At 51.3% G+C, this 15,438-nt stretch overlaps 1 protein-coding gene across 1 annotated transcript; it reads left to right on the forward strand.

Moving 5' to 3' along the window:
• Window positions 1-4,895: 4,895 nt before the first annotated feature.
• Window positions 4,896-6,837, forward strand: RPP25 (ribonuclease P/MRP subunit p25). Its single transcript, XM_083460234.1, has one exon. The coding sequence runs from the start codon at window positions 5,528-5,530 to the stop codon at window positions 6,263-6,265; it is 738 nt and encodes a 245-aa protein (XP_083316360.1). The 5' UTR covers window positions 4,896-5,527; the 3' UTR covers window positions 6,266-6,837.
• The last annotated feature ends 8,601 nt before the right edge of the window (window positions 6,838-15,438 follow it).

Here is a 15,438-nt window from a genome sequence, read left to right on the forward strand (position 1 = left end):
AGGCGGGTGAGCGAGCAACCAGGTTGCAATGGGGAAGCTAAGGAGTCCAGTGCCAGTCCCCTGCCCCATGCCTGCCCGCTGAGATGCCAACTCTCAACAGATGCCTGACCATGCTGACACTTGATGCAGACCCTGCTTAGGAGTAAGTCTCATGAACATAGCAAAGCTTAGTTGCCTGCATTTGTTCTGTCCCAGTGCTGCTGCTACTCCAAATGGAAAGAGTCTTAGCTCAGAGGCAGAACATCTGCTCTGAGTGCAGAAGGTGCCAGGCAATGCTGAGCTAGTTGGACCAGTGGCCAGACTCAGCATCAGGAGCTCCCAATGTTCCTAAGCAATAAGAGACTTATTCAGCAAGACAGAGAAGGTTGGGGACATTGCAGTGATGCTCTGAGCTCCAACCCCGTGGAAGAGTGAGGCAAACCTTATGTCAAGGTTTGGGTTCCAGCCGTACCCAGAGTGAAGCAAGCTGTTCTACCAAGACACGGTGCTTCAGGGCATCCATCAATGAAAGATCCACCCAAACTCCCCATCCTCCCTTGAAACCATTTGAAAATACAGATGGGAAGACTATAATTATCTCATAGGAGCACAAACAATTTCCATACTAATGCAGTGCCAAAGCCAAGTCTTTAAGTTCCCCTCAAAAGCATCAGCCTCCTGAACCATATTATCGCATCCAAGAATGAGCCACAGGGATAATCCCTGCAGCATGATGCTTCTTGGCTTCCGGTGCCTGGGCTGGGCAAAACACAGCTTGATGTTCCAGGCCAGTGCATAGCATGCTTCCGACTGAAGCAAAGCACTGGGATTTTGCTCTTTAATGTGCTGGTGGAATCTCTGTGTTTATTGGGACAGGAACTGCACAGCACTGGAAGGGAGCATGTTGTGGTGCTCATCCCACTTCTCCAAGGGGTGAGAGGTTTCAGCAATTACCTAGATTTTGTTTCTGCTGGGAGGAGGTCACTGGAGGAATCTGTGCATTTGGTAATACTTGTGTTCATTTACAAATTTACAGGTTGAACATAGGTAGAGAATGGCCATGGTAGCTGTGTGCTGTCTCGAATATCAGAGGCAGTGTACCTCTAAATACCAGTTTCTGGAAACCAGAGAAGGGGAGAGAACAGGGTCCTGGACTGGATGTGCCTTTGGTCTGATCCAGCAGGGCTCTTCTTTTGTTGTTTACACACTGCAAGAGATAACCAGAGTCTGCTGCTCCCACATCAGGTCTCTAGAGAGATGGCTGGCAATGCCCTTGGGTACTTACAGAGCCCAAGCTCCTTTTGGTGTCCTTCTCAGTCTCCAGGAGGAGCTGTCTGGTGCTGCTGTGTCACCAGCTGGGGAATTGGACCAGGTTCTTAGTGCTGGAGTCCATATATTCTAAAGCTGATGGCTCAGAGCCCATGAGATCTGAGGTCAGCAATCCAGAACCTGCAAAGCCTGAGCTGTGACCATTACAAGATGCTGCCCCCTGAGCTTGACTCACCATTGGAATTAAGTCCATCCTGCACTACCATGCCCTGGGGAGGCTGGTCCATATGAGTGAATAGGGTACCTCAGTTTGCCCTCACCTGTCCTCCTTTTTACTTACCACCAGTCCAGGGGACGACAGCGTCCTCCTCCTTGTCTCAGTTCCCCAGCCCTGATCTGTATCTATTGCTGAAAAACAATCATCTATCTGACGCAGGTGGTGCTGTGGTCTAAACCACTGAGCCTCTTGGGCTTACAGATCAGAAGGTTGGCAGTTTGAATCCCCGTGATGGGGTGAGTTCCTGTAGCTCGGTCCCTGCTCCTGCCAACCTAGCAGTTTGAAAGCATGTCAGAGTGCAAGTAAATAAATAGGGACCGCTCTGGCGGGAAGGTAGATGGCATTTCCGTGCGCTGCTTTGGTTCACCAGAAGCGGCTTAGTCATGCTGGCCACATGACCCAGAAGCTGTATGCAGGTGCCCTCAGCCAATAAAGCGAGATGAGAGCCGCAACCCCAGAGTCATTCACGACTGGACCTAACGGTCAGGGGTCCCTTTACCTTTTTATCTGCCCAGGACTGGCCCAAGATATGTTGGTACCTGAGGTGACCCACAAAATGATGCCCACATCCTGCCTGGGTAGAAGAGATGAGTGAAGATCTACATCAAGGGTGAGAGGAGACCAGCAGTGCCTCCTATTTGCCAAGAGTAGAGGGGGCACGGGGTGGGGGGCTGCTGAGGAGGTGGCAGATCCAGCCTCCAAGGAGCATACCACAGCTGTCCCTGCCACCAGGGCAGCAGCACTGGGCGATGGATTCCTTGGGAAGCCAGATCTGCTATCCCTATGGAACCTGCTGCCTTACCTTGCCTCATAGGTGGGCCAGCCCTGCATCTGTCTATTTGTTGCCCACAGTTCAACCCATACCGTGGCACCTGCAGGGTGTGGGATTGCAGTCTTGTGCTGCGCAGGCTGTTTGCATTCATGCACACGCCTTTCCATGGATGTATGCTAGAGACAAGACACTTCCATTCCCCACTCTAAGATTAAACTTCCCGACAGCCCAGGGAAGGAACTGAGCACTAAAAGAATGATAAGACTTGCAACTCACACTGCTAACAGCATTTTAACAAGGCATCTCCAAAAGCCAAAAGAAAAACAGGCGTGGTGATTTGACAGTCACAGGAACCACCAGAGAGAACGTAAGAAGATTAAAAAAGCTCTGCTGGATCAGGCCAAATCAGCATCCTGTTTTCACAGTGGCCAACCAGAAGTAAACAGGACAAAAGCCCCCTCCCTTCCTGTGGTTTCCAGCAAATGATATTAAGAGGAAGAAGAGGAGTTTGGATTTGATATCCCGCTTTATCACTACCCGAAGGAGTCTCAAAGCAGCTAAAAATCTATTTTTCCTTCCTCCCCCACAACAAACACTCTGTGAGGTGAGTGGGGTTGAGAGACTTCAGAGAAGTGTGACTGGCCCAAGGTCACCCAGCAGCTGCATGTGGAGGAGCGGGGAAGCGAACCCGGTTCACCAGATTACAAGTCCACTGCTCTTAACCACTACACCACACTGGCTCTACTGCAACTGCATTTAGTGAAATAAGAGACAGCTGGAGCCTACGCGAGAGAGCGTTCACCAGCCTTGCTGCCAGGCCTCATCTGGAAAACCCTAAATTCCACCCAGGTTCTTGACAAATCAGCGTCAGAAAGATTTGCAATCTACCACAGGCATAAAAACAATCCGTGAGCCTGATGTGGTCGAGATCTCAATTGCAAATCAATACTTGCAACAGTTTTGTCATTTTTCAGCTGTTTCTTACTAGCCTGCAGTGTTTCAGACTTGCAAGCCAGCAGAGAGGTTTTCTACATACAATGGTTTTCTATTCTACAATGTTCACCAGCTTTTTTTGGGGGGGGGGAATAGGGGACGGAATGCCTAATATAGTGTAGCAAGTAGCTCTTGAGAAAGCTCCCCTCTTTTTAAAAGTAATAGTGAAATTAATGAAATGTAGATTAAGTGACAAAGATTGAAAAATCTTCAGATGTGGTTGATGGAAGTACAAAACATTGTATAAGATAAGAAAATACAATGGTACCTCTGGTTAAGAACTTAATTCGTTCCGGAGGTCAGTTCTTAACCTGAAACTGTTCTTAACCTGAAGCACCACTTTAGCTAATGGGGCCTCCTGCTGCCGCCGCGCCGCCAGAGCCCAATTTCTGTTCTTATCCTGAAGCAAAGTTCTTAACCCAAGGTACTATTTCTGGGTTAGCAGAGTCTGTAACCTGAAGCATCTGTAACCCACGGTACCACTGTATGCTGTATGACTTTTGGAAACTTTATGTAAAAACTAATATATATGAGGAAGCTCCCCTTCTTTTAAAGACCACGTAAGCTATTGGCTATCACTATATCACATGGCAGAGAGTTCCACAGATCCATTAGGGGCTGTGTCACCAAGGGCCTCCTTTTGACTCTACCTTGTCCATATTCTCTTGCCTCCTGCTTATTATTTATCAACTTTCTGTCATGTCCTCCGTGTCTTTTGGTCAGCTATCCCTTTAGAACCTAAAGAGTCTCTGAGAAGCTACAGAGAGGCCTCGCCCAACAGGAGAGCCCTTGCTTTGCATGCGGAGCCCAAGTTGAACCCCTAGGGCTGCCAGGGACTGCGAAGAGCTCCTTGTCTGGAACCCTGGGTTGCTGCACTGCCACTGGGGTAGACCAGGGGAGGGGAGCCTTCCGTGAGGAGGGCAAAGGTGGCCCTCCCAGCCTTTCCATCTGGCCCTCGGGACTCTGCCCTCCCCCTCCCCAGGCCACACCCCTGAGTGGCCCTACCTGCTCCCACCCTGAGCGTTTCAAGCAGTTATATTGGTTGTCCCTGGCCCTGCCCAGCGCCGCTATGTGGCCCCCGGAAGGCTCTCCAGGAGGGGATGTGGCCCTCGACCGAAAAATGCTCCCTCGGCACCATGCCGCTCGCAGGCCACCTTTCCCGAACCCCCACTTATGGGTCCCAGCCCAGTGGCGTAGCGTGGGGGGTGCAGGGGGGGCCGGCCGCACGGGGCGCAACATCTGGGGGTTAGGGTTAGGGGGCGCAAATCCACGGGTTAGGGGGCGCAAATTACTTGCCTTGCCCCGGGTGCTGACAACCCACGCTACGCCACTGTCCTAGCCTGCTGGTTAAGTGGACAGGGAGGGGGGGGGCTCTTTCCAGTCCGGAGTCGAGCCAACTGAGCCCCGCAGTGGCCAGAGTCCCTGTCCCCGGAAAAGTCACTCCGGGACCTCTGCCTGCCCGCCGCCCGCTGCCCTCTCGGCGGCCCCCGGGGAGCCGCTCTCCCGCTCAGCCCCGGAGGAGGAGGCGGAGGGAAGCGGAGGCGGGAAGCAGCCGCGGAGCCGCCTCAGCCCCAGCAGCTGCCTGCACTTTGCTGACACGAGCGATTCCGAGTTGACGGCGCGCCCGTCCTTGAGGCAGCAGAGGCGGCGGCGGGCGGCGAGCGCGGCGGGCGAGAGGCGGGCCGGGTTCGCTTTAAGGGGGCCGGACGCGGAGGGAGAGCCCGGGAGCAGCTCCTGCCGGCCTCGCTCGCTGCCAAAGAGGAAACCGGAGGAAAGTCCGGCGCGGGAAAGCCAAGCGGCGCGGGAGAGGACGCCGGGACGCCGGGGCCGCGCTGAGCAGGGCGCGGGGCTCCCCCTTTGCTCTCCTGCACCCCTCCGGGGGCTCCGGGCGCCCACGGAGCCGAAGTCCAGCTGCAGGGGCCAGCGAGCCGAGGAGGGAGAGATCCAGCCCGGCCAGCGCTGCTGCGGTCTCTCCTGGACGGCGCACCCTGGCTTGGGGCATTTCTCGTCTGTGCTGCCCTGGAACGTGGCTCAGTGGTTAGAGCGCCTGCTCAACGCTCAAGAGGTCCCCGGTTCTGTCCCTGGGCACCTCCAGGCAGGACCGAGGAAGGACTCCCCTCCCGAAACTCCGGAGAGCCGCTGCCGGCCAGTGTGAGCAGCACTGCGCTAGATGGACCGAGGACCAGCCTGGTCTAAGGCACCTTCCCGCGAGCCAGAGGCACCGGGTTCTCTGCGAGATGCACCCAGGAAACCCGGAGGTTGTGGGACCCTCATCCCTCGCCGCCGTGCCCCAGACGGTGGCTTCTGGGGGAACCGAGCCCATCGCCCCCCAGCAGTCCAGGATGGAGAATTTCAGGAAGGTCAAGACGTCGGAGGAAGAAAGCCCGCTGCCCTTCGTGGGCCTCCCCTCGGACGTGATTGAGATGAAGGTGAAGGAGGGCAGCAAGATCCGGAACTTGATGGGCTTCGCCATGGGCAGGGTGGCGCGCGAGGACACCCGGCAGATCGTCTTCAGCGGCTGCGGCCGGGCTGTCACCAAGACCATCACCTGCGTGGAGATCATGAAGAGGAAGGTGGGCGGCCTCCACCAGGTCACCAAAGTGCAATACAGGACTCTCCTGGAGGTCTGGGAGAACAAGGCAGCCCGGCCCGACGGGGGCCCCGCAGAACATCTCACCGTCCACAAGAACGTGCCCTCCATCTGCATCCTGCTCTCCAAGGACCCCCTGGATCCCAGCCAGATGGGCTATCAGCCCCCGGATCTCCCCGGCGGCCTGTGGGTGGGCGAGGGGAGCAGCCAAGAGGACAGGTCCAGCGCCGCCCCGAAGGGAAGGAAGAGGAGGCTGGCGCTGCCCCACGAGGAGGACCCGCGGAACAAGAAGGCTCAGGTACCGGAGATCCAGGGCGACTCGGGGGCCCTGGAGGGTTGTGGACACGGACGGCATTGCTGCCCTACTTGCCTCGAGCAATTGTGAGAAAAGCCAAGCCTTATATGCAGACTGAGGGACAGGCTGGGCGCATTCCGGATTTGCAGGTGCTTCGTAACCAATAAAAGGGGTGATGGAGCGGGGGCTGCCTTTGCCAGCGGTCTTGTGCTGGGTTATTCTTCCCAGGGCGAGATGTCCCCCACAGCCGCCTCAAATCCTGCCAGCTCAGGTTGGGTGGAGCAAAGGATTCTGCTCCATATACCAGGCAATCAAAGGATGGTCCATTCAGACAGGCCGCTGAGTGTGGAAAACAGCCCAGGAGGGTGGAAGACACAGTTTGGGTGCTGACTGCACGCAGGATGTTTTCACACGCCAGGTGAAGTGGAGGACTCAGGACGTGGGTTGCTCAAAACCACTGACAGCACCTGTGGCTTGTTGCTGGGTTGTGTGTGGGGGGTGTTAAAGGTCCCAGTAAGAGGCAATGGCGTTGGCTGTAAACCTGAGAATGGAAACATTGCTCTATCCAGGACTAAGTGTGTGTGTTTTAAATGGTCTTACGACCAGGTCCATGGTTTCTGTGCCCCTTCCCCTACCCCTTTTAAACTTAAAAGACTGCATTGCTTCCATGGAAGTTTTCCCTCTGAAAGTTGACTTAAATTTGCATCTCTGCCTATAGATTTGCATATGCACATTTTAGGAAAGTATATACTGTTGCCTGAGTCTTGTAAGGACTTAGCAGCCCCCATGCTTATCGTCGCTTTCTAATGAAGTAGGTGGGTGCCCTTGTATGGGAGAGGGCTGGACCACATCCTATGAAATGCTCTGTCCTGCAGAATCCTCTCGTATCTGTTCTGTTTTGTAAGAGTTTCTCTGTTTTACTGAAGCTGGAGGTGAATCAGAGGAGACATTCCAAAAAGAAAAGGGGGGGGAAGCATGATTTGGAGCAAACGGGCAGCAGATTTCTCTCTCTTTTCCATCACACTGGAACTCAGGGTCACCCAGCAAAACTGGCTGGGCGTGGATTTGAGACAGGCAGGAGCAAGAACTGCCTCACACAACACAGAACGGATGTCAGGAATTTTCCACCCCCAGCATAAGTGGCCTGAAAGAAGGATTGGGCACATTTGTGGAGGGCAGGATGCCACGGAAATGTCAGCTGGGGGGGGGGGCAGATGAGCAGACCAGTGCAGCCTTCATGGTGGGCAGATGGCCTTTTGTGTGTGCCTCTTAGCAGCCCGTGTGGAAAACTAGATCGATGTGTGGCTTGGTCAGTATGGTCAGGCATCACACCTCAACAGGGGCCTCACTGCCAAGAGCCCCCTGGACCTGCTAAAGTGGGGAGATGGACTCAGTGAGTGAGGGGGGCCCACAGGAGCAGTCTTGTCCAAGGGTCCTCCGAAACCTGGAGGAGACACACAGTGGCGTAGCGTGGGTTGTCAGCACCCGGGGCAAGGCAAGTAATTTGCGTCCCCTAACCCGTGGATTTGCGCCCCCTAACCCTAACCCCCAGATGTTGTGCCCGGTGTGGCCGGCGCCCCCTGCACCCCCCACGCTACACCACTGGAGACACACTGGATCGGGCCCATCCAGCAGAGCTCTTCTTAAGTCAGTAGTCCTGTTTCTAAGCTGTCCCTCTATCTGCTGCTAGGAGGTTCTCCTTATATCAATCCTGAGAGGCACATGATTGCAGGGGGCAGGGGGGGATATAATGTTGGGTCTCTCTGCCCCTCCTGCCCTTGTGACATCTTTCCTTCTGACTCTCTCTGGAACAGTTGCAGCCCTCCTACAGCTTCTGTGTGGAGCATTATCTTCCTGGCTGGATGAAAAGAAATCTTGCTTCTCCAAAGGGTGGGGGTAGAAGAGGCTGTGCAAAGCCAGGCAGTTCTGTATCTCTTCAACACTTTGCAATGAGGTTGCTCTTATCAGACACTTTGTAGAACACAAAACTCATTGCAATGGATTTATTCCTTTCCGGAGCTCAGAAGGTGCAGGTTAAGTTGTATTGATTCAGAGTGGGATCATTGTAACTAAAGAATGCTTTTGTCTCATTCCACCGCCTCCCCTTCAAATTGCAGTGGGTCCTTCTTTCTTTCTTTTTCTGCTACATAATGTATTTCTTGAGAACAAGGATCTATATGGGCATTTCCCCCCCTCAAGGAATGACTTGATTATTGTATCTTTTTGCCAGGAACACATCACTGTTGAAGACCTATGCAACATAGTTCTAGAAAGCAAGAGAGAGCGCTGTTAAAACTAAACATCCATTCTAGTCAATGCAGGCTTTTCGTTAGCTTTGTACAGTCATACCTCGGGTTACAGACGCTTTGGCTTACGCAATTTCGGGTTGTGCACCGCTCCAAACCCAGAAGTACCGGAACAGGTTGCTTCCAGGTTTCAGCGCTTGCACATGTGCAGAAACGCTAAATCACGCTTTGCGCATGCACAGAACCGCCAAATCGTGACTCACACATGCGCAGGTGCAGCGCTGCAGGTTGCGGACACTGTGGGTTGTGAATGTGTTTCCCACACGGATCACGTTTGCAACCCAAGTGTCCACTGTATAGATAACCACATTTTAAAAAATCAATAACTGCTTTTCAGGTAATGTTTTAAAATAAGTTTACAAGGTATGGTATGGATGCATGCCATCCCAATCTCTGAGCAGTGTGAGCTTCCAGGCACTCACCCAGGGTTTGTGTTTCCTTTGGAATGAGGCCCAGAGGAGACTGTGGTGTCTTTAGGATATACAGTTTATTTACACATATTTACAAGCTGAGTCTAGATGGAGAGGTTCACAGCATTAACACCCCAATATGGTCTTGCTTGTCCCATAGCCACAGCCTTGGATTCAGGCAGAAATCAGTCATTGCTCTAACCTTCTGGCTTCCCAGCCTGTTTCGCGCTTCCAGCTTCCAGCTCACACAACTCTCTCCTCTGGCCTTTGTCAAGTTGAGAGAAGGAGGCCCTCCAATTTTTCATCTGGCACAGAGCCACTTCCTTTGTTACCATAATGGTCCATACTTAATAGGGACCCACTAACAAGAAACTTGTCTGGCTATTTCAACAATTTGAATCCTTGCTTATCTGTTAGCACTTGCAGAATCCAGGAATTAGAAGGGGGTCCAGGCATATAGCCTACCTCCCCCAAACTCATAACAGTGTAAAACATAGCTAGTCAAATGGGAAACTGTCATGTACTGAGTTGGACCATTTGTCAATCTAGTTCAGGATTTTCTGAGTGGCAGCGGCTTTCTAGGGGTTCCCAGCCCTACCTGAATATGCTGAGGGCTGAACCAGGGTCTTCTGTGTGCAAAGCAGGGTCCTCTGTCCCTGACTCGGGTGGCGCTGTGGTCTAAACCACTGAGCCTCTTGGGCTTGCTGATCAGAAGGTTGGTGGTTCAAATCCGCACGATGAGGTGAGCTCCTGTTGCTCTGTCCCTGCTCCTGCCAACCTAGCAGTTCGAAAGCACACAGTGCAAGTAGATAAATAGGTACCACTCTGGTGGGAATGTAAATAACGTTTCCATTCATTTCACTCTGGCTACATGGGCCAGAAAGTTGACTGTGGACGAACGCTGGCTCCCTCAGTCTGAAAACAAGATGAGCGCTGCAACCCCATAGTTGCCTTTGACTGGACTTAACCATCCAGGGGTCCTTTACCCTCCCCCTTTTTTTACTCTGCCCCTGAGCTGTAACCCACTCTGCACTCACTAGAAACTTAGGAAGCTGCCTTATCAGTTATGCTTTATTCCTAGTCAAAATAAAAAAAATTCCTTCCAGTAGCACCATAAAGACCAACTAAGTTATTTCTTGGTATGAGCTTTCGTGTGCATGCACACTTCTTCAGATACCTAGTCAGATACCTTCTTCAGATACCTAGCTTTATTCCTAGTCAGTTTAACAGTCTATCTCACTCAGTACGGTCTCCACTAACCATTGGTGCCAGTTCCCTGGGGCCCTGGATGCCCAAGTACCCAAAAGGGTCCAGACACCCACAAATTTCAACACCAGGGCCATGCATGCTGCTTGGCACCCATGGCTCTGTGCAATCTCGGTTGCAGGATCAAGCTGGCACTCCTGCCACTAACTGGGAGCAGCTCCCAAGGAAGCCTTATTCAGCCTGAGGACCACATTCCCTTCTGGGGATGGTCCCAAGGAGCCATATTCCAGTGGTGGGTGGAGGCAGAGGCAAAAGAGGGGAGAGTAAGAAAGGTAAATTCAACCTTTGCACAATTGGCTATTTTTTTGCGCATGCGCATGCGCATGCGCGCGCGCACACACACAGGCATGGGCGTAGCCAGGATTTTTGTTAGGGGAGCAGAGAGGTGCTCCCCTGGTTATGCTCATGCACAGAGGCACACCTCTCTACTCTCCATTCATACAAACAAGAGGCATTTTCAGAATTCCATTCCATCCAGGCAAAAGTACAGTGGTACCCCGGGTTAAGAACTTAATTTGTTCTGGAGGTCCGTTCTTAACCTGAAACTGTTCTTTACCTGAAGCACCACTTTAGCTAATGGGGCCTCCTGCTGCCGCCGTACGATTTCTGTTCTCATCCTGAAGCAAAGTTCTTAACCCGAGGTACTATTTCTGGGTTAGTGGAGTCTGTAACCTGAAGCGTCTGTAACCTGAGGTACCACTGTATTTGAATTGTGAAGGAGGGATATTGAGGTGTGTGGCTTGGGAAGAGTTCTGAGGGCCTGGTAGAGGTTCCTCATGCCTGCTCTAGGGTTTCAGAGAGGGCTCTTTCTCAGTCCTGCCTGGACAAGCCAGGGACTGAACCTAGGACTTTTTGCAAGCAAAGCATGTGCTCACTCACAGTGTGCCACACAACCAGAATGTATCCTGAGAAATGGCACATTCCCACCCCCTGCAGAAGGCACTTGCATGTTTACCACAGGGAAGCACCTACAGAACCTGCGCCAATCCCACACTCATCTCACTAGTCAGGGATGTTCATGCATGCTGCATTTTTTTAGTGTAACTAGATATAACATTTGGTGTCACCTTAAGACTGTGAAGCGAGCCTTGAAAGTGTTTGGGGTGTGTGTGTGTGTGTGTGTGTGTGTGTGTGTGTGTGTGTGTCTTGAGTTCCTTGGAAGAACAATGTGACATAAATGTACTGTAGTGAAGAAATATGTTTCCAGTTCAACAAGCAACCACTGTGCACAAGGTGAGAGAGGGCCAACAACAACTGCAAACGGCTTTACAGTGGTACCTCGCAAGACGAATGCCTCGCAAGACAAAAAACTCGCTAGACGAAAGAGTTTTTTGTTTTTTGAGCTGCTTCGCAAGACGATTTTCCCTATGGGCTTGCTTCGCAAGACGGAAACGTCTTGCAAGCTTGTTTCCTTTTTCTTAACACCGTTAATACAGTTGCGACTTGACTTCGAGGAGCAACTCATAGAACGCAGTGTGGTAGCCTTTTTTGAGGTTTTTAAAGACTTTGGTGATTTTTGAAGCTTTTCCAAAACTTTCCCGACACCGTGCTTCGCAAGACAAAAAAAATCGCAAGACGACAAAACTCGTGGAACGAATTAATTTCATCTTGCGAGGCACCACTGTATAGTTCCTTCTGTGTGGGGCTGCAAACTGGTTGGTTTTCCATCCCAACTATTTTCCAAGTAGACTCTCAAAGATGCCAAAATTGGTGAGAACAGTATTGGTAAGAAGGATTAGCCCCATTCGCTGTACTTGGCAAAGTGCTAGCAGGCTGCGCCCATCATAAGGGAGGAAATTTGCTGACAAAGATCCTGGATCCTATGAGTTGAAATGTGAACAATAAGACGTTTGGATGTGGGGCAATGTGCTTCTCTTCGTCAAAGCTGAGATCACTTAACAAGCACAGGAGATATTATCTAGAGGCTCTACTTACAAAAGGAGTTCATTCCCTTCAGAAAAAAAAGAAACACTCTCATTTTCTTAACTGTTTGTCAGACTTCCCCAACAGTGCTCTCCAGATCCCATCATCCCTCACCATTGGCCTTGCTTGCTGGGGTTGGCAGGAGCTGAGAGTCCAATCCATGGTAGCTCCATGGTGGAGCATCTGCTTTCCATACAAGTGGTCCTGAGTTCAGTTCCCGCCAACATCTCCAGGTGGAGCTAGGAATGCTTCCTGCTTGAAAACCTGGGGGCTGCTGCCCATTAGTGTGGACAACACTATGACCTATGAGGATCAGTGGTTTGACTCAGCAGAAGACAGCTTCCTGTGTTCCTACCATCTGGAAGGCACAAAATCAGGAAAGTCTGGTCCCATAAGATCCATAGCAGGGGTGGGCAATCTGCAGTTCTATGGTTGTGTGTGGCCCTTGGCTGAATTTCACAATGCCTATTTAAAAATAAAACACTGAAAGCAATCAGTTCAGACCTCTGGCAAGAGTGATAGTGATCTGCCAGACTGTTTTTAGTCAGGCTGGCAGGTGGGAGGCAAAAGAGTGATGAGTGAGGCATGAAGAGGGCTCTAGCCTTGTGCACCACAGCCTTCAGGACCCCCCCCCACCTCACTCCCAACAGATTACATCTGAGGGACAGGAAGCCCCCCCACCCCACCCTGACGGTTGTTCACCCCTGGCTTGGAGCAAGCAATTGGATGCAAAATATTGAATTGGGGGTGGGAAAGTGGAGTTAGAAATGCTGCCATTTGGAAAAAAGGAGCAGAGAAATTAGCTATGTTAGTTTATAAGTGTTTATTAAGCAGTCGAGGGACAGGCAATGCCAGGGCCAGCATGTGCCCAGGTTATAGAATGTGCTGCATTCTTCCAATCAAATGCCCAAGCCAGGCCAAAATACCTGCTTCTTCAGGGATGGAAGCTTCCGTACTGCACTGTCTTCTGGCAGAAAATGCTTTATTTCACTCTTGCAAATACCGTATTTTTTGCACCATAACACTCACATTTTCCTTCTAGAAAGTAAGGGGAAATGTCTGTGCGTGTTATGGAGGGAATTCCTACGGGTGGCATGCCTACAGATTTTCCTCCTCTAAAAACTATGTGCGTGTTATGGTCGGGTGCGTGTTATAGAGCGAAAAATACGGTACCTTAGTTACTGAACTAAGGCAGATTCATAAATGAATTGTCACTGTAGAGTAGATAAGAACTGCTGACTCCTATAGAGAAACTGTCACGGATAGAGGGTGTAAGCAAGGAGCAAAGCATGCTTGGTGCTTTTTCTTGTTTTGGTGTGGGGTGTCTGATGGAGAATTTGTGCAGTTGGAAACACTGCTTTTTAAAAATACTGTAAAAAGAGAAAGCCTGGCTGCTGCTTGCTGCTGAATGTCTTTGTTCTGCAATAGGGTGGTGAACGTTTTGTGTTTTGAGTCTTCACTCCTGGGATGGTCTTCAGCAAGCAAGAATTCTCCCATCTCTACCTGCTGAATTTCTGCCTGTTGGGCACAGTTTAAGGTGGCTGGGAGGGAGCTGGCAACCAATTCCATGTCCCTGCCTGTGTGTCTGGCTCTGCTTCTCAAAAACTAGCCTGTAGAAAACAGGCTCAGATTCTGGCTTTCACTGTCTCTACATACAAAGGACAGTTCCAGTCTTCTAGTACTTGTCCCTAATTAATTTTTTTATAACTTTTTTGGGAACTTCTTGCTACAATAAGTTGCTAGAGTTGTTATTCTCAGGGTCCAGTTGCATATACACAACAATTTATTCTAGAATGAATGGGTACAGAGCACTCATTTTTCCCTAAATGGTCTGTGCAGCTGATCCATTGCGTATTTTTTGACTCTGAAAAGTGCTTCTCAATAAACTGGTTTCATTCTGAAAATAAAGAATGGTGGGCACCTTTTTCTTATTCTTCCTCCTCCTGTACCTGCAGATGGAGCCAAGGAGGATCTGCAACAAAATGTTACATATGGTTTTGTGGCTGTGTGTGTGTTTCTCTGCCCCTCCAGCCAAGTGGAGTTTTTAAATCCAGGGCGGCAGTTCAGCTGAGCACGCATTTCTTTCTCTTGATTTCCCTCTCCTGTTTTCTGCATGCTACTACACACATGCACAGTCAATCTTTGTTTTCCTCCCACCCCATCTGTCAGGGAACTGCCATCAGAGCATCAGGTGGTGGAGGGACTCAGGCAGGATGAAAGAGACTCAACTGCTGAAGCAGGGACCAGCAGGGGGAGGAGTGGGTCTCTGAGGGAATGCGAGCAGGAGGGAGGGCTCAGGGAGGCTTCCAGCGAGAACAGTGGGGAGGTATCGGAGTCTCCCATAGGGAGACCCACACCTCGCAGGAAACTGTCACGCCGTGAGTCCAGGAGACGCGTTTCCGTTAAGGAACTTCTTTGCTGGAAACGCTTCCGCAGGCAGCCACTGTCGGACTCTACTAGTGACTAGAGCAGACATGTCTGAGGAGCTCCGTCACACACGGAGGTTTGTGGGGTCGCACAAACTCTGAGGGAGCACGTTTTCACGCACAAGCAGCTAATCAAACCCTCACAGCAGTCCGACAGTCTTTGTACGCTGCCTGTGCAAGAGAAGGCATCATGAGCGAACCAACCGGAACCGGAGGAGCAGGGGCTGGAGCTGGTCCAAGCTTGGAAGATAGATACCGAGCGTTGGAGGTTCAACTGGCCCTGCAGACGGCGAGGCTGGAGGAGAGAAGGGCTCAGGATGCAGACAAGAAGGGGAGAGCCACTCAATTCCCCAGAAAGGTACCCGGATTGGTGCAGAAATTTGGGGGGGACCCCAAGGACTACCATGCTTTTAGGACAGAGATGCAATATGCCCTTAATGTGCAGTTCGATGAGTTCCCTGATGAGGAATCGCGAGTTGCTTTTGTAATTGGGCATCTTGAGAAAGGGGCTAGAGACTGGGTTCGACCCCTAATGGCAACGCACAATGACATACTAAAGGACACAATGAAGTTCTTTCGTGCAATGGATATCATGTTTTCCAGCGATATTGAGGAAGGGGTGGTGCGCAGACAGCTAATGGCTTGTAAGCAGGGAAGTCGATCTGTCCGTGAATATTGGACTGAGTTTACCATGCTGATTCACAGACTGAGTTGGGATTTATCGGCGGCACCCGTTCAAATGCTATTTGAAGAAGGTCTTTCTTCGGGGGTGAAAGACGAGCTGCACGATAGCCCCACAGCAGGGCACTTTGGGCAACACAAAACCATGTGGCTGGTTACCAGGGAATTTTGGTGGCCCAAGGTCAGGGAAGATGTGCGGGAGTATGTGAGAGGGTGTGAACAATGCCAAAGAGCCAAGGGGGAGAGGCAGG

The sequence above is a fragment of the Podarcis liolepis genome (assembly GCF_965112155.1).
Source record: "Podarcis liolepis genome assembly, chromosome: 9".
In the NCBI taxonomy this organism is placed as follows: domain Eukaryota; kingdom Metazoa; phylum Chordata; class Lepidosauria; order Squamata; family Lacertidae; genus Podarcis; species Podarcis liolepis.

Coding starts and splice junctions, on each gene's coding strand:
- RPP25 (XM_083460234.1), top strand. CDS start 5,528: ATGCACCCAGGAAACCCGGAGGTTGTGGGACCCTCATCCCTCGCCGCC.